Source organism: Prunus mume, linkage group LG2 (genome assembly GCF_029339155.1).
Source record: "Prunus mume cultivar Tortuosa linkage group LG2, ASM2933915v1, whole genome shotgun sequence".
Lineage (NCBI taxonomy): Eukaryota > Viridiplantae > Streptophyta > Magnoliopsida > Rosales > Rosaceae > Prunus > Prunus mume.
In genome coordinates, this window is record NC_142699.1 from 9,229,376 (window position 1) to 9,247,889 (window position 18,514).

General features: G+C 38.5%; 2 protein-coding genes across 2 annotated transcripts; both read right to left on the minus strand.

Annotated features, from left to right (window-relative positions):
• Window positions 1–35: 35 nt before the first annotated feature.
• On the minus strand, window positions 36–14,422 carry EMB2410 (embryo defective 2410). Its single transcript, XM_089046429.1, has 24 exons — window positions 14,273–14,422; window positions 11,826–13,864; window positions 11,308–11,506; window positions 11,124–11,183; window positions 10,697–10,801; window positions 10,170–10,308; window positions 9,761–9,825; window positions 8,653–8,883; window positions 8,462–8,545; window positions 8,072–8,229; window positions 7,351–7,876; window positions 6,544–6,714; window positions 6,359–6,418; window positions 5,651–5,773; window positions 4,700–4,975; window positions 4,289–4,354; window positions 3,969–4,100; window positions 2,763–3,587; window positions 2,348–2,628; window positions 1,783–2,036; window positions 1,407–1,639; window positions 1,124–1,315; window positions 588–860; window positions 36–431 (listed from the first exon to the last, which is right to left on the minus strand). The coding sequence occupies exons 2-24, from the start codon at window positions 13,751–13,753 to the stop codon at window positions 285–287; spliced, it is 6,528 nt and encodes a 2,175-aa protein (XP_088902555.1). The 5' UTR covers window positions 13,754–13,864; window positions 14,273–14,422; the 3' UTR covers window positions 36–284.
• Window positions 14,423–15,106: 684 nt separating this feature from the next.
• LOC103320017 (uncharacterized) lies at window positions 15,107–18,232 on the minus strand. Its single transcript, XM_008221623.2, has 3 exons — window positions 17,442–18,232; window positions 16,345–16,600; window positions 15,107–15,855 (listed from the first exon to the last, which is right to left on the minus strand). The coding sequence occupies exons 1-3, from the start codon at window positions 17,760–17,762 to the stop codon at window positions 15,470–15,472; spliced, it is 963 nt and encodes a 320-aa protein (XP_008219845.1). The 5' UTR covers window positions 17,763–18,232; the 3' UTR covers window positions 15,107–15,469.
• Between the last annotated feature and the right edge of the window lie 282 nt (window positions 18,233–18,514).

Below are 18,514 nucleotides of genomic sequence, written 5' to 3' on the forward strand. Positions count from 1 at the left end.
AAATCTCGAATAAGAGTTTAATTGCAATTACTAAGTGTTGGAAACTTAGAACCGGTAATTTTCTTTCATTGATAATATTGAACTATTTACAAAGTGAACGCATTGAACTTACAAAGGAGCTCATTCAATTTTGAGCAAAGAATAATTATACATAATCAGAAACTTAAAAAGTAAAGGAAGAAGAAAGAAATAGAACGTATAACTGACTGAGATTTCAAAGCTCCAATTGAAGGCTTGATCTGATCCACAGAAAAGTTAGAGCTAAAAGAAAATTGGCTAGCAGACTAATCCTGAGACGTAGCAGAATATTCGAAAAGGAGGCGTTTTGACGGAGCAGACTGTAGGAGAACCCGGAGGCGGCTCGAAAGCTGGTAGATTAAGGTCCATTGCATTGCCATCTCTGAGTCCTTCATTTGCCTAACAATTGTGGCCTGAAGAAAAAAATACTCTTAAATGATCATAAACAAAACTTGAAGGAAAAGAAGTAAAACATTATCAATCAATTAATTCCCCTATAATAAATGGAAATATCAAAATTTGAGAGGCAAAAGAATTGAAAGCAGGTTGAAGAGTTTCATTAAGATAACCTGAAGACGTTTCCCAAGTTGGACTTCAACTTCTGTACCAAATGAAATATTACTGGCCAGGGATTTGAGAGGATCCACTGTAGGATCAACAGAAAGCAAACTAGGGATCTGTGGTGCATACACTAGCCTCCACCTTGCCTGGCCAAACTCTCCCTTCCCTTCTATTCTTGGCATCAGTTTTTCGAGTGTTGTAGTTGCAAGCTTTTGGAACGCAAGCTGCCCATCGTTTTCCAAGATGGACTCTGCCAATTGACTTTCGAAAACTCTGGCAGCCTATGAATTTGGGGAAAATGGATCAGATCAAAGTGCCAGTAAGTCCAGGGCATGAAAACTTGAACAAAGTTTTGCAACTCCTAAATCAGAAATCCAGGGCAAATAAAACAAATGTGAAAGTAGATTTCACGAGTGACCTAATGCGGAGTATATAGAGTCCACTATGTGACAAAGAAAACAAAACCTGCAGGAGTGACCTATTGGATTGATCATTTCATACGACACAAGGAACTGAATACTCCAGCCAATATAAAACGATATACCTCAGTAGGTGAGATGGCATCCTGTTCCACAGAGCCAGTAGAAGTTACAACCAGTTTGTCCTGCCAGTTTCTGGCTCGACTTTGAATCCTGAATTGCCACTCAGAACCTACCAAAACTAAATCTAGCATTGGATCTAGACCATGTTCAGGCTCAAATTTTGCAATATTCAGATGCTCTTGCTTGAGCCTCACCTGCAATTGCAAAGTTAATGAGATTAAGAGAAGGCCAAAAGCAGAGTAACCACAAAGACGAGCAGTATATGGATTAGCTTGAACACCCCACCTGAGTTGCAACAAGATTTACGTCACCATTCTCAAAAGTTAAGACACCTCTAGGTTGTATCGATTTGGGATGAGCTGGGCCATTTAATTCAAGCTCTCCACTAACTGCGAAATTGAGGATTAAAGGATAAACTACCCTCAACTCTGGTCCTAGAGCGAGCTTCAAATCACTAAGCTGAATGTCTGCATTCGGTTTAATGTTCACTTGCTCCATCTCCTTTTCAGTTGGTTGAACTGCCAATCCAGAAGGTTGAAGGTTAAAAAGCAGAATTTGCAGATATCAACTTTACCAATCATATTTGCTAAAAAAACATCTAGTCTGAATTTATAGTATCATAATGTCACACAATGAAACAAAAGATGCAGTGATGTCTTACCTGAAGGTCGAGGGAACTTTGTCCTTGAAGCAGCAGGTTGTGAACTGAAAAACCGCGAAACATACCTCGAGGCAACTACTCGATCGACACCAGTACCAGGGAGCCTGGACTCATTTGATGCCAATCTATTAGTAGCAGCCCCACTACCCTTATCGTGTGGTAGATATGCTTCACCATGGCTCAATTTAATACTTCCAGAGATGTTAGGTTGCAATATAGAACCAGTTATCTGCATCTGAGTGTCAACCTGGGCGCTGCAATTTTAGTTAACACATGAGTTTTTTTTGGGCCGCAAACAGAAGGAATATGCAGCTAAGACTGCTAATAAAACATGGATTAACTCTCAATGGAAGGGAAGGGACTCCATTTCCGGAGTAAGTTTATCTTATTTGTTCTCTCTTCCTATTTTGGGTTTGTACCACAACACCAGAACCAATGGAAACATCAAAGCAGCAAAATAAAATTGGGATTTTAAGGATTCTGAAAAGAATAAGAATCCAAAAATCAACCTATTAACGATGCGAATGAACTTAGCCTTTCAATCATAAGAAACAAAAATAAGTACCTCAGAATATTCTTTGCACGTACTTCCAGAACTTCACATTTCAAGTCAATTTTATCTCCAAGGGATGCTTCACTTGTTCTAAGGGGCAGGTTTCCTTTTACAAATAGTTTCCCCCTTCTGCTTACTCTACTCTCCAACGAAGTGATGCATAACCTATTCGATTTCACATGAACTGTGCCACCGAAGTTTGTGAGTGGTTTCCAGAGAACTGGTGATGATATGGATGCCCTGTGGAATGATGCATATCCATCCAGCACTGGTTGTTCGACTGTGCCTCTGACCTATTGATAGTACAATCCTCAACAAACTTTAATCATGGCCTTAAACTGAACCATAACAGAGCAATTTGACGGAAAAAAGAAACAGAGTGTATGAAATTACAGGCATGCAGAAAACCAACATTCAATTGACACACCTGAAGTATGACATCAGCGTTTCCCTGAAGCCATTTAGCATAAGAAGATAGGGCAGTTAACAGCATCATGCCCCCATCTTTAATATCAGCATCTATTCTGACTTCCCCTACATCGAGAAGGTTCCAGTTTAAACCTTTGAGGCTTTCTGCTAATCGAGTATCCCACCCTTCTTCATTTCGCTCTCTTGAAAGTTTCTTTTCACCAGAGTCATCTACGGAACCCCTACCTCTTTCCTTTACCCAACCATGGTCCCAACTTGCACGACTTTTATCTTTTTCTGAATCTTCTTCCTCTGACATGTTATTCTGAACAAAAGTGACAGGAACACTTCCTTGAATGTGAACATGGCCAATTTGGATGATTGGTTCAAATTTTGCATTGAACAGAAAACGACTGGTTGAGGTTAGGGAAGCAACAATTTCAGCTCGTCCAAGATCAATCCCCCCAATGGCACCATCCAGGAGCCTTACTTGCACATCACATTCTGGTTTTGCAAGATTCCCTCTGAGATCGCCTTCCATGTGCAATATACCCCTAATTGGTGCTAAAAATTTCCGTAAAGATTGAACCACATCAGTAGCAGAAGATTCAACCACCTGAATCACAGTAGGAACTAGACTAACAGGAAAGTTTAGAACAGCAAAGTGAAGATTCGTTTTAGGCCCTAATAAAGTCCCATCTGCGTGAATTGTAGCATTATCTTTCTGAATAAACATCTTTTCCAGGCGCAAACCATCATCGTTGCTGTATGCACCAACTGCCAGAACACGCTGAGTTTTGTAGGTTCCCCACTCCCATTCCTCCCCATGAAAATCAAATTCTGCCTGACAAAAATATATAATGATAAAACCAATTATTAGAGGACAAAGCCTACATGCCAAGATTCAAAAAGTAACCATGGTAGCTATGCATTCCAGGTCTAACTGCTACATTTAAGTTGGACTAGCAACAATTAGAACAAAAGGTTATCCTTATTATCTAAAAGTTGGTTTTTCCTTCAACTGAGAGGATTATCAAGGAGCAAAGTTCAAGTGATCATCAATTTGTAATATGAGCGCACAGGAGAACCTCATAGGATAGGACAGCATAACTTCATAGGATGGGATTCACTATCATTTGTGTATTACCCATCTCCTTGCAATTTTGGTATTCAGAAAAAAGATATTTGGTATTTGAACCCGTGCAACGATGGGAAAGATATATACCATTGTATCCCCATTGCCACCACCACTTGCATCAAGAGAGCCATGCCAGCTACCTCTAAGCTCAGTTAAACCTGGAAGATTCAATTCTTCTAGAACAACTTCATTTAATGGAGTATAATGTCCCCGTATAACCTGAAATAATGGATCAACAACAATCATATATACATAACTGCCCCGGCTGATCTCATTACTACAAACAGAAAAGAAAAAAAAATTCTACAAAGACATCAGATCCCAATTTCATGTACACCAGGTGATATGCATCAAGTAATACAGCTTCAAATCAGATATAAACACATGGTGTTTCGTCCACAAAGTACCTCGAGTAGTTCTGTAAGACTTTCAGTATATAATCCCACTGACTGCAAACTCTGAATAAAGAGATCCTGCATGCAAATTTCACAGAAATATGTAGAATCAGAGGTTTTTTCTTTTTTGGAATTGCTTTTTATGAGTCAAAAAATGTACAGTCAGAGAATTAAAATTCATCACAAGTAACCTATGCTTCTATAGAGGGCCTCAAAACTGTACAAGCCACAAGGAATTCATTTTTCCTGTTTTCTTTTAGTTATTGGAAAACATGTGGACCATGACTCCTGCATCTGGTATAATGTACTACTGATTACACACTTAGATGCTATTTAAATGACAAAGTTAACGTTCAGGGCTCAACTGAAAAGATGAAAATTGCTATATATCCTTATTCCCAACTTATTTAAAGGGGATACAACCTTTGATCTTGAATGAACAGCAGGATCTGTACTTCGAGACACAAGCCTGGCTAGGGGAAGCATCTCAGCAACCTCAGCTCTAGGAACTTCCAGTCTCATTCTCCACCTCCCCATAGAAGATATGACACTACCCAGATGCCCAGCCATTGCCCTTTCCAACAAGCCACCCTTTTCCTTTCCAGCAGGGTTGCGATCTCGCGTTCCAGGCAATACATATTCACCCTGAAGCTCATATCGGCTGTTGCTTTGTTCCAGGACTGTTTTCTCAACAGTGATCTAGACATGTTGTAGTTGTGAATAAGTAACACCACATGGAGCCCCAAATAAGTCAAGACAAATTATTATTGGATATTGATACTAATTCATTCCAAAGGACTTTGACACCGTCATTAAGTATAAGGGGACATAATTCGATGTCCTGATTGTAAATCTAACAGAAACGCTGAAATAACAAAGCTTGTTCATGGCAAGTGAAAACACATTGACTTAGTTGATATATCATGGTTAAATAGACTTAAAGGAAGTGTTGTCAATTTCTTGGATATTACCAAAGCAAGAGAAATGAGAACATCTCAACGGAGCAAAAGGAAGACAAATAACCATCAAGTAGGGAAAGCTTGCGAAAAATATGCATCACTATCATGGCATGAAATCAGCAACCAAAGTGACTGGCATTAAAGTCAGCAACAAATGTGACAAGAAGAAGACAAATCATAGAGAAATTAGACAGTGGCAGAGATAAACAAACAAAGAGAACTCAAATCAACTTTTTTTCACATGCGTGGACCTCTTGGCATTAGGAAGGGTAGCTTATAACCATTAAGAATAGCAATAAGTCAAGTTTACAATAAAAAAGATGTGAGTGGAAGGAAGAAAATCTTCTCAATAAAATTTTCCTAGCAATGAATCCATAAGGACAGATGAAAAGTACAAAAACCCAGGGGTACTCACAACATCCCCACTCCATCTAGCCGCCACATCAAGGGCTTCACCTAGCACACCGCTGAATTTCGGCCGAAGTACAGACAGCAGTCCATGACCTCTTCGTTTCTGAAGATTAAGCTGAATTTCGGCCTGAAAGAAAACAGCCACCTAAACATTTTAGAACTGAAAAGCAACGAAGTAGAAACAACTATCACAAAATAATCTCTTTACAAAGCTTAAATTAGATTATGATTTCTCTTTAAAAAATTAAAAAAGCAACCTTATGATTTCACTTAAAAGTATAACCAAGTTAGAAATAGAATGAACCAATATATAGATTGGATTAGAAAAGAAAAACAGCAAACAACCAGTGACATTATTACCCAGAGTGTCTAAGGAAAAATATAGCACTGAATGCCTGAAAAACAGTGGATAGGTTGAAGTCGTTTCAGGGGTTTTTTACCCCTTCTTTCTCTTTTATCTCTGTATGGTTACATTGGCCTTAACATCCCAAGTTCCTTATTAATAAACTTGTCCTTGCAACAACAGAAATAGGGTCTTATTATTTTAAATCTTTATTAGAATAAACATCCATGAAATCAAAAGCTCCAGTGATTGTCTGAACCATTCTTGACAGCCATCTTATAATGATCGACATGTGCACTTAAGAGGAATAAGGAAGGAGGAGAAATGGGGTACAGAAGACACTTAAATCTAGAATTCTTGCTGGGTTACCTTCTGTATTGTTCCACGGAGTGAGGCCAACTCCAATTCATCCAGTGGTAGCTGGCGTATCTATGACCAACACAAAGACAAAATAAAAGTTGGTACTCAATTTACTCAATTTGTTATTACTAATAAGCTCAACTAACAAGGACCAAAATAGGAAAACAAAGAATATTTTGCTTAAATACAGGTACCTCCAAGCTAGCAGAATGAAATGGCTGGAAGCAAATGTTTGCTTTTAGTTGCCCCTTTTGAAGGAAAAAAGACAGCAACTGTCCACTTTGGGAATTATCTTCATTATTAGGCTTCAAGGGTCCAACAAACTCCATTACAAGACTTTCATCTGGCCTACCTGTGGCATCCAACTGCACCACCAGAAAAATCTCATATTTAAGAATGAACTGTAAGAAACAGGAACGAGCAATAATAGGGGATCAATATAGTCAATCAACAGTCAACGCCAACGTCCAACTCTTTCTTTAGCTCTATCTGATGACATCTCATTAACCACAGCATTCACAAAATTAAAAAAATTAAAATTAAAAGATCCCTATGAATTATTTACCGTGATTTCCATTCCCAGAGCATAGGCATGCAAAAATATGCAGCAGAAACATATGTCTAAAACTTGACTTAGGCACATGGACATGCCAAAGCAATCTATAACTTTCAAACTTGAGAAGTCCGCTCTCTAAATCTTTGACATGCTATTTAAGAATAAAATTACTCATATACAAGTAGCTTCAGCCCGCTAAAAGCTATTAAGTCACAAAGGGCTTCCATGATAAGATAGAATATAATTTTAAAGCTTATTACCAGTTATACTCTACAATGCAAAACATCAGGAATAAATGAGTCAACATATTAATTCAAAGGTTAGAGTGGCAACAATTGACTAGAAGATCAGCTTAATATATTGAGCTCCATTACAAGAAAAATGAGAGGTGAACTGAGGTGCCAACAATTGACTAGAACATCAGCATAAAGATTCTTTGCATTACCTTGATACACTCACGCGACATGCTCAATGATCCAGCCAACTGAGGTGCCAACATCAACTGATTCAATTTAAGACCTGAAATGGAAACCTCTCCAACAAGACTGTCTGTCTTTCCTTTATCTGTCATTTCCACAGGTTGCTTATTCCTCTCAAAACCAAAATCTTGTCCATTATCAATATAAGGCTTTAAAACCTTTCCCTGAAACTTGATCTTGCCTGTTGCTTTCAAATGCATAGGTTTCGGAGAATCAAAAGGATAAGGAGATACCAAGTTGAAAAACTCAAAACTACGCATACGCAAATCCAAGTCAATTCCCTCAACAACAAATGGCATGGCACTCTTTGCATCAGCATCTCTTCTCCGTAGCCAGTCTTCGTCAGTGTAAGATGTTTGAACTTTTGAGGACAAGTCGAAAGCAGCAGATGAGGAATTAACAGTAATGGAATCATGCGAGATTATGATATCTCCTCGAGCATCACTGAAGGACCCTTCAGCTTTTGGAGCTGTCCATTTAATGTCAAACCTCCTGCATTAAAAATATAAATAAATAATTGGAACACAAGTGAGTGAACCTAAAGAATGACCGACAACAAATGCAGACTATCATCAGCATCATGTAAATTTTTATTAAAAAAATACCATAACAAAAAGCAGATGAAGCAAATAAGCAACATCAATCATTCTTGATCAACAGTTAGGAAAGTAGACCCAGGAATCTTACGGCCTCAATAGTGATCCAGAAAGTTTTGTCTCCCCATTTAAATCCCCTAATTTGAGTGGCATTAGTTGAAGATACCCAGGTACATATCGATGCAGAATTTTATCAAAGCACAAACTTCCGGAGAAATTCACATCCATTGATGTATCATCAACCTCACCCTGTGCAGAACATCACAGGATTAACTTTCAAAATAGAAATGTTAGAGTGCATCATCATTACAAACACTTCAACTCAATATGAAAGCTAAAACATAGCATTATAGGTCCAATAATCCCCATGGAAAGAGACAGACAGGGCCTGCTAGTATAACGACTCGCTAAGATGAATCTACAAAAGCTTGGCCAAAATTTCAACACAAAACAAAAGTCCATCTCATCATCAATCATATACCTCAGCGCAAATCCATGCATTCCCTGCCCCTCGAATTTCACCTCCATCTACAAGGCTAGCTCTTATTCCATACAAGTCAGCAACCTATAGAAAATTAAAAATAATTACAATAATATAGATACAATGGCATGAGATAAGAATTACCACACAATTTTGGACATAAGCATTTTAGTTTCTCCTCACAAACTTACACAGCTATCAGTGTTAAAAGTGAAATTGGCCGACACGCATGAAAATGGTACACGATCAAATGCTGCTACTGCACCAGCTTCCTTACTTTTCAAAACTGCTTCTGATGCCGAAGATGGAGGAAAATCAGAAACTGATTGAGAAATCCTTCTAGATACCATTCCACTTCCCACAAATATAGGAGCATCCAATGGACCTTGACAGTTAAACACAGCAGTCACTGAACCAGCCAGCTGCATGGGAGTAATTCAAAGAGAGACGGTCAATATGACATATATCACCTCACCTATTATCACTGCATTATTTCTTGTGGGAACTAAGTTAACGCATCCGACGTTATAATGAGGAATTAGGAGAAATCATAGTGGGCAATGTAAAAATGGCTAATGAAAGCATTTGAAACAATTCTTTAAAGACGTGAATCAAACTTTAAAAAATGAAAAGAAAAGAAAAATACAAATTTATAAAAAAACTCAATCCTAGACATGATAAAAAAACCCAAGCACTATTTAACATAGCATTCCGTCAACGTATAATGATATATGTTTAAATAGGAAGTGAAACTCCCAAAGAAAAACCGAGAAAAGGCGGAATATTTGAAACCTCAAATATTAAATATTAGCAGTCGAAGATTTTAAAACACATACGATATGATTTGTACCACATTTGTAGCCTTAAGAAAGTTGAGGATGCCATACTGGCCAATGTATGACACTCGTACAGACTTTTAAAGAGTTTTATTTCAATTAACTACGATTAAGAAGAAGTTCTATTAAGGCTGTCATGCTAATTTAATAGATGTTTGCCTCCATGACTGTCACATGCAAGAAGACACTCTTACATCGATAATGTGTTAAAACTTCACAAAGACACATATAAACAACAATGTGCTCCTGTCAGGAAAATGCTAGTTTCATATCCATGTCAAAGTGTGGCAATTGCGTCCATGTTTAGACCTTCCCTTTTAAAAGGAGAAGTCATGGGTTCTACCGTCCACACATGATGGGACCAGGGAGAAGCTAGCATCAAAATTGCAGCCTATTATTTCTGTGTTATCAAATAGGGAAAAGGAAAAGACAGATGCAACATGCATACACAACATACACATACCGGAAACAAGAGAGGTTTCATCTTGAAAGTTCTCATCAAGGCATTTACTTCCACACAAGAAACCTGTAAAATACAAAGATTACTAATTGGGTGCAGTATAATTAAATAAAATAGAAGGGAAATCAAATAAGACATTTCAAGTTGCCAGTTCAAGCTCAAAGGAAATGCATTCTTATCAAAGCCATGATCCTAGAAAGAATTGAAGGTGTTCAGAACACTTAGTGTAAGCTACATAAAATATATCTAGAACTGGTAAGGAGGATCATCAACTCAACTGACAAATGCATATCCTGATGGCCTTCAGTAGCTTTTTATTAAAACAAATTATTTATCTACTTCTACATAACTGAACAAAAGTTAGGAGTTCTTGTACCACACACTCCAAGAAGCATCTCCAAAAGCATACCTGGACACATAAGATGAAACTCTCCTTCCTCAGGATGAATACCAAAATCTCCAGAAGCTTCCAGGGGAACATCCCCAAACCAGCCACTTGCATTGTGTAAGAATATTCGTTGGCCACGGAAACATAAGCTCGCTGAAATGTCCTGCATAAAAGAGACACATGGTACAAAAAATTTCAGATTTCAAGGAAAACATGACGGACAATAAGCATGATGGATGTTTTCAACCGTAAACCTTTTGCATGATTAGAGAATATATGGCTATTGTGTTTTGCATAATATGTGCTGTTACAAATAGTAACATGCAATAAGACAAGTTTGAAGTTAAAAGATCGAAGCCCTGGCAAAGCAACTGCAAAATGCATCAAAACACACTCCATTATATCATTTACTGTTTGGACAGCCTTAGGAGATTATATATATCCTGGTTTGTGACCTACCAAGCATATTTGGCGGGAATAAAACATCCACCCCAACAAGCATTTTACATCCATAAAGATTCAAGAAAAAATAATTTATAACCGAGACATACAGAAAACGAAGATGGAGCATCAATTGTTTGAAAAGCCAACCCTGTCACATCAAGCTGTCCATGAAGATTTGGAAATGTTTCTCCTCCTGACATGCACAAGTGAACCTGAAAAAAGTGGGGAAGTATATAATATATCTCAAGATCAACAAAACATGGATCTTTTTCCTCCTACCTAAATGTCAAATGAGAAATTACAGTTTCAAGAAGAAAATGTTGCATCTCGTGGTTTCAGATGTGCAAAATCTTATATCAAATTAGGAAAAAAAATGAATAATCAAGAAGCAGCAATTGCCTCACAGAATGAATTCAAGTAATTACTTCAGCAACAGAATCAAAATAACCCATTTAGAGGCATAAACTGGAGATGCGCCCCCATCAAATTTAGAAGAGAAAAACAAAAAATTATACATTGAAGTTCGAGAAGCACCTCACCAGTGGCTCTTCCTTTGGACCAATTTATTGGAATTTCTAAGATCCGTTCAAAAAGCTGCAGAAGAAGAGACAACCAGCACACAAGGCACATGAACAAACTTTATGACCTCAGATTGGAAACAAAAAGGTGTTGGCAATCTCAATTAGGCATCATATTTACTTTGTAGTGTCTCCCTTACCGGAACAAAAAGGTTGGCAATTTTTAAGTTAGCATGCCATTTCTGTTCAACAATGTCAACAAAAACATCTGCAGACAACCAGCCACCATCTTCAGATAAGTTATCGGACCTCCACATCTGACAGTTTCCACTAAGTTGTACATGAACCCGACCATAGTGATTTTGAAACTTCACGTGTCCATCAACGTTCTCCATCACACTATAAACATTGTATTAAAATCATAGATGCTCAACTTAATGCAAAATTTTCTTTTTATAAACTTTGCATAAGTGGATGCATTGTCATTATACACAGAAAAGTTTACCATATTTTAATTAGGAAGCCTCTTAAAAGATGAGTATCCTAATGATTATAGATAAACCTCTATCCTATATGCCAAAATTCCAACAGCAATAAAATTTTCAGGCAAAGCCAGCATCTGTTGCATAAGTAAATAACTTTTTATGATAAGAGCCAGCAAAAAAATTATGTTATTCTCAAGAGTAAATTAAGAAAATATATAATTGAGTGGCCCTACCGAGGTTCCCTGTCACCATATGCAAGTAGCATCAGCGTTCCTCCTTTGAAATGTACTGAATCTAGCGTAACTGGAAGCATCTTCTCAATGCCTTCAGATTGCACAACACTGACCCCATCTACGAGTTCTGCAACAATATTGTCAACTCTGGTTCCCATGCTAGACGTCAGCTTTTGAATGGAACCAGAGAGAAGATGTGATAATGGCTCTCCGGAATTTCTAGAAAAAGAGGGAAAGCCTAATTTCAGGCTTAGGGGCCAGATAGGAACTTGATCATACGTTGCAACTGAAGGTAGTATGGAAGTTGAATTTTGCAACGTTTGACCTGCTTGCCTCTCAGATATCTCATCATCAGTATGCTTATTAACAACATCAACTCTAGAATCCTCATCTTTTACATTACAACTATTAGTATTAGTTCCTACAGCATTTGCAGAGGGAGCGGAATTTTTACTGGATGTCCCCCCTCCATTAGACCTATTTAAATGTATATAATTCAAACTACTTAAATGACTGTTGACATTCTCATTTTCTTTAAGAGGATGGCCTGCTGAATCTCCACAATGTTTTCCATCCTGGTTGTCATCTCTTGAAGTATCTTCACCAGTACTTGTGATAGAAGTGCCGGCATTAGTTTCAACCACATTGTTCATCAAATAGGAGTCAAGGTTGATCACATCATAACCGCCAGATGACTGTGAAGGCTCGTCAGACTTCCCCTGAGATAGATCCTGAAAATATGCAAGTGCCCTTACTGCACTGGACTGGAGAATTCTTCTTTTGGCAGTAATTCCAGATGCAGAGATATCACTCCCATAACCCTTCCTTTTAAATTTGTGCTTTTTAGGCCCCTTTATCACTCTGGACCAAAATTTAAGCCCTGACCCAGGAATTTTTACACCCAATGATTTCTCCAAATCTGCATGCTTTATTTCATAATCAACACCTGTGTCCATGCAATGATCCCTCCAGTGCATCTTTTCATCCATGCATGGAAAAGACTCAGAACTTGCTAAATCTGCAGAATGGCTATAACCTTGCTTTGAGTCATCTCCTTTTGATGGGCAGGAAGCCTTGTCAGAAACAATGTAGCCCATCTCTGCAGCTTTCTTTGCTGCTTCATCCCTTTCTCTTTCCCAGCGAGCAGCCGCTTCCTCTCTAGAAAGCCTCCGGGTTTTCGTTCGATGATCAATTCCTTCTTCAGTAGATAAGTGTCTCTGTAGACCACCTTCAGATGAGGGTATCCCTAACCAAGTATAATCCTTCTTCTGCGCAACCAAGACAGTTGGATGTGACAAAACTGCATCAATCACAATCCTTCCCCTCCTTAGACTTGCAAAAGGACAAAGGCGAAGTTTCATAGATGGGACCTCACCACAAGAAAATTCCTCACTATGAGGCCCAACCGAACAGGACTCCAGCGTGATGCTCAAAGGTGATAGCCTTCGAACCTTACCAAAAACAACTTCACGCTGAATATATTCACTGAGTACTGAACAAACAGAAGGCAAAAGCTTGTCTTCAATAAAACCCTTGGCTTTGGATTGGCCATACCATACCAATAAACTTACACCAGATATCACGGCCAAAAATACAGAGCACCTAACTAAAAGTAACCCCTCTTCCCACAGAGGAGACAAAGACCTCACCAGAGCCTTGCTTCGAGAAAAAGGCTCCTTAACACATTGTACCTTCATCCCATTTTTCAGCTCGAAGGTTCTCCTTAACAATTCCACATTTTTCCCCCATGACTGTGAAACTCTAATTGCTTGGGTAATCCAATAATTCTGCTTTTCACATACACACCTGCGAGGAGCCCTTTTTGCCACATGCCCTCTTTCCCAACAAATGAAATTTCCATTGTTTCTACCATTTAGAGAACTGTGAAGTGAAACCCCAAGAAATGGGCAATGGAGTTTTCCACTCATTGTCTTCCCTTAGGCATCAAGATCCAATTGCAAGTCATAGGCCAGGGACCAAGAGCTGCTCTTAGTCCCCTAACAAGTCAGAAAATCACGAAATGGCAAGACATTTGAACCCTATGGAAATAGATGTTGATTTTCAATTAATACTTCACACCAAGTACAGAACTAGCATCAAATGGATAGAAAGTAAAAGAGATAATAATCGTTATTCTAGTTACAAATCATGAAAACATTGTTCAACAGTAAACACAAAGCCTTGAACAACCCAAGAACTACACAGAAATTGGGAGTTGCCATTCAATTAAATCACTAATAAGAAAAAACAGCCCTAAAACCGCTCGTCACTCTCACTCCGGAGCAGAGTACCAAACACAGAGACTCTCTCTACTCGTTTTGCACCCAAAACACATAATCAAACACGAAATTTCCAACTTTTCTGTTCTACTTTCATTTACCGAAACGAAACGCAAGCGTTTGAAGAACTTAACGAAGAAATGAAAACTTGTGAGCAGAAAATGGAACCTGGAGTGTTGAAATGAAACATTTTCGCTGAGACTGGTTGTAGGCTTATTGCAGGTGTTGCTTGCGGGTTTGTTTCAGTTGTTTGCTTCAGAGAGAGGAGGAGAGAACCAAAGAGAGACAAAGAAGAAGAAGGCTTTGGGCCTTTTCGTTGCGGCTTTGCTTGAATTGCCCGTTTGTTTATAGGCTTATTCTCCCCCTTTTCAAAAAAAAAAAAAAATTCTAGTTTTTCTCCTCCTTCATGGTGACAACAACTGGAAATTAAGGGGGAGCATCAATATTTTTGGGTTTGTGACGAAAATGCCACGGTGGAACGCAAGAAATGTCCAAAATGACCTTACATGTCGATAGCGTACAAGGTTGAACTAGAATAATATGGATCAATCATTCTTTTCTGCCCATGACTCTTATTGGAAAGGGGATGGTGGCAACCTTTTCTAACCTTCTCTTTTGAAAGTTCTTTTTTTTAAAGACATGTGTCACTTTTCTTACACTTAAAAATCACTCATTTTCCTTGTTGCTAGGATCAGCCACAAGTGAAAAGTAAGAGGCGTTTTAAGTTATAAATCATTATATTCGATTTCCCAACCTAGCTCCCTTGTCAATTCCCTTTTATCTCCTAGCAAGTACCACTAGAACAAACGTCGAATTTGGGGAATCTGATTTAATTTGACATCAAATCAAACCCCGGCAAGGTATTAGAGCCCCAAATCAAAACCAGCAAGGATAAAAATTTCTAAAGGTTGTTGATCACAATAAAGTTGAAAGATGTAACAGATGCACCCACAACTGGCATACCTAATATTTTAAACCAAGGCTCAGATTATTGGGTTTCAGTTCAAGAGGAAAACTCACTCCATTAGAATGCAATAATTTCTCATTGTGTCCATTCATACACAATAAGTTCGTAACAGAGAAATGGAGGAAGAACTAAAATACAGAGAGCTATCAAGTTAACGACTTTTCAGGGAATAATATCCAATGAGCAAAACTGGCTGATTCATACGTCCCATGACAACTGAGCAAAAAAATGATCGAGAACAGTGAAACGGAAACCTCCTATTAGTCCACCACAATGAAATTAAAGGTCATCTTTCACAAAACCAGCACCATACCCACTCTTTATTTCGCACAACTTTGGTCATATGAACAAAGAGAAATTACATGTTCATATATAAGATGTTGAACGAAACTGGGCTTTTACCGCACGGGCTGCTGGTTGTAATGGTTCTTCTCTTTCTTCTTAGCTGCAGCAAGCCGTGCTCTCCTAGCAGCAGCCTCTTGAGAAGCTGCTTTCGCAGCAGCATCCATCTCTTTACTAGATTTCTTCTTCTTCGCAGTTACAACCTTCTTTAATCTCTCCTTCACATCAACATTTGATGTATCCTCCTCTGTTTGTTCAGCTGCAGTAACTTCACCCTGTCCATTAGTTGCCCCTGAGTTGTTTGGTTGGTCCTGAGATTCTTTCACCTCCTTGGAAGCTTTATCTTTCTTTTTCTTCTTCTTGGCGCTCTTGGACTCTGCGGGCTGATTTTCCTTCTTTTCTCCATCTCCATTCAGCGCACTATCCTTCTCTTGTGCAGCACCTGCAAATGTAACATAACAAAGGTTGAATATTGAACATGAGGTGACACCAAAGAAACCTTGCCTGTAGAGGTTCTGATGCCAAGAATAGATAAATAAATAAGAAACGAGACTCCACCATCTGCCAAAAGACTAGAAATAAATAAATAAATACCATAACTTCACCTTCAAACATATGTTTGCCAATTGATTCTAAGCTTACTTTAGAATCAATGTGTGTGGTGAATGATAAACAACAAATGTGTTTCAAATGGCGTATTACATACCATACATGAATGTGTAATGTTTACAAAGAAAGTTTAACCATCTTCGTGTCTTTGTATGCCTAAACTCAAATTTCAATTCATAAATAACAAAATGAAATCATTGTAACATTCAGCTTTTATTCTTTCTTAACTTTAGAAAAAAGCACTATAAGAGCAAAACTGAACCAAGCAAAAAATTGCTGATCACTATAGTAAAACTTATAGGAAATAATTGTTCACAATTACCACGTGATTCATCTTGACTATCACTCTCCTTTTGAGTAACTCCAAAATCAGCCAGAAGGGCCTCAAGTTCTGCAAGTTCCTTTTTCTTTTTTTCCTTTTTTGAAAGTTGCCTTTCTGCCTCCTTAGGTGGCGCAGGAACATCAGCAGGCTTCTTCAGCACTGGCTCAGGGTTTACTGGCACCTCTGGTTCATTATCATGCTCTTCCTCTACATCATCATCACCTTCATCAAGAATATCTTCTTCACTCTCACTATCCTGTAACCAGAAATTGACAAGCAGTTATAAGAATTTCATTCAGGTTTCATCAGTTGCCTGCAATGTTGTGACAAATGTATAACCATACAAAGTGAAATGCAAAGTCCAATAGAAAAGGCCATCTCAATGAAACAAAGAATGTTGTGTAAACAACTTATGAAAATAAAGGAATGGGTATTTATGAAACATACTCGGCTACATTTCAGCCTTCGATTCCAACTATTTTGCCCTTCTCCTCACTTTGAAGGTTAACTAGCAGCCAACATAGCTACATTGTAGAAGTACAAATGCAGTCCACCTTGAAAACTCATGTTACAACCATTTACAGACACTCGCATACACAGAGTATCTCCTCATTCCACACGAAACCTAATCACTTTTCACCCATCGAACTCCATCTTTAACATTTGGATAACAATATGAATTACAATCGCTTTGCTTCTGCATTCCTTATAGCAGATAGTTTGATCTCCACCGGAAATCAGCACTTTGATCACAATAACAAATCTTAAGATATGCCACCACGAACTTCCTCCTTAAACAACCAACAAGCCAAACTAAGAACATTCCCCCAGCAACTCATTAGCTTGGTTTTTCTTTTTCTGGAAAAACCACCAACCAACGTTTTCCTCTATTAAGCCAAAGTCTTGCAAAGTTGGCATTTCCATAGTTCTTAGAGTAACATCAATACCCAACTACACTATCTCTATTCATCAATTCATTTCCGTCTATCAGAAAATATCTTTAGTGAACAAAAATCAAACAAACTAATGAATAAAACACAAAATTCTGATACCAAACATCAACAGAAAAAAAAACAAAAATTAAGCGAAGGTCTGACCTCTACATTTGGCCTGTCCTTATTCTGCTGGGGCTCCGAAGGTCCCCAAACGGATTGAGGCGGAGCCGTTGTGGCGTAATAGTCATCATCATCTTCGTCATCCACATCGGCCCACGATTTCGCGTTCAAGGGAGCCGGAGCCCAAAAAACCTGGGCCTCGGGCGCCTTGGGCTGGGCCGACTGGGCCGACTTGGAGGACCCTTTGCTCTTGCGATCCTTATCGGACTTCTTCTTCTTCCTCAGAGTCTCGAGCGCCGCGAACACGTTGGTGTTGTTGATGACCAGCGAGCCCTCGTCTCTCCTGCTTCCACCGCCAACCATCTCTGTTTCAACAACTCGAGATCAGCCAAACTATGCGGGAACCGAGAAAATGCGTGTGAAGCCTGGCGGTTTTTCAATTCACAAATTTGCAATACTCTATTATCGCGAAAATTGAATAAGCTAAACTTTGTTTACAATTAGGGTTTCGAGCCTTTGATGAACGGAAACCAAACAATATTATATATCAAAAATTAAAAGATAAATTAAACGGACGAAAATTCTCGGAGTTCTGGTGGTGTCAAAATTTTGATCGTGGGAAATCGAGAGAGAGTCGGAGATCGGAGAGTTGGCGGGGATTGTGAGGGCTGGTTATGGAAGTGAAGGGAAAAATTGGGGTTTGGAGCAGACGGTGAAATTAGGGATTGGGATTATTAATATGAAGAGAGAATGAGGGAGAGGGAGCTATGGAGGATGAAGGGGGATGAGTTGGTTACGTTTGCAAAGTAGGGCTAAATTGAAGAGGACTGGATAACGTAATGGAGTGCCGAAGAGGAGCTTATATAGGTGGCCGTGTTTTTGCTTTTTACCAATTGGTCCTCCAACTTATTGTTCTTCAAACTAGTCCCAATGTTTATGGGGTAATTTCAAGCTGGTCTCAACTTTGTAAAACATTTCAAACTAATACCAATGTACGTCCTCTGTTTTTTTTATTTTTCTGCTTTTGTTTTTTGTTTGTTTTTAATATTTTCATGTTTTCTGGTTTTTTTATTTTTATTCTTGTGTTTTGTTTGTATTATTTTTATTTTCATGTT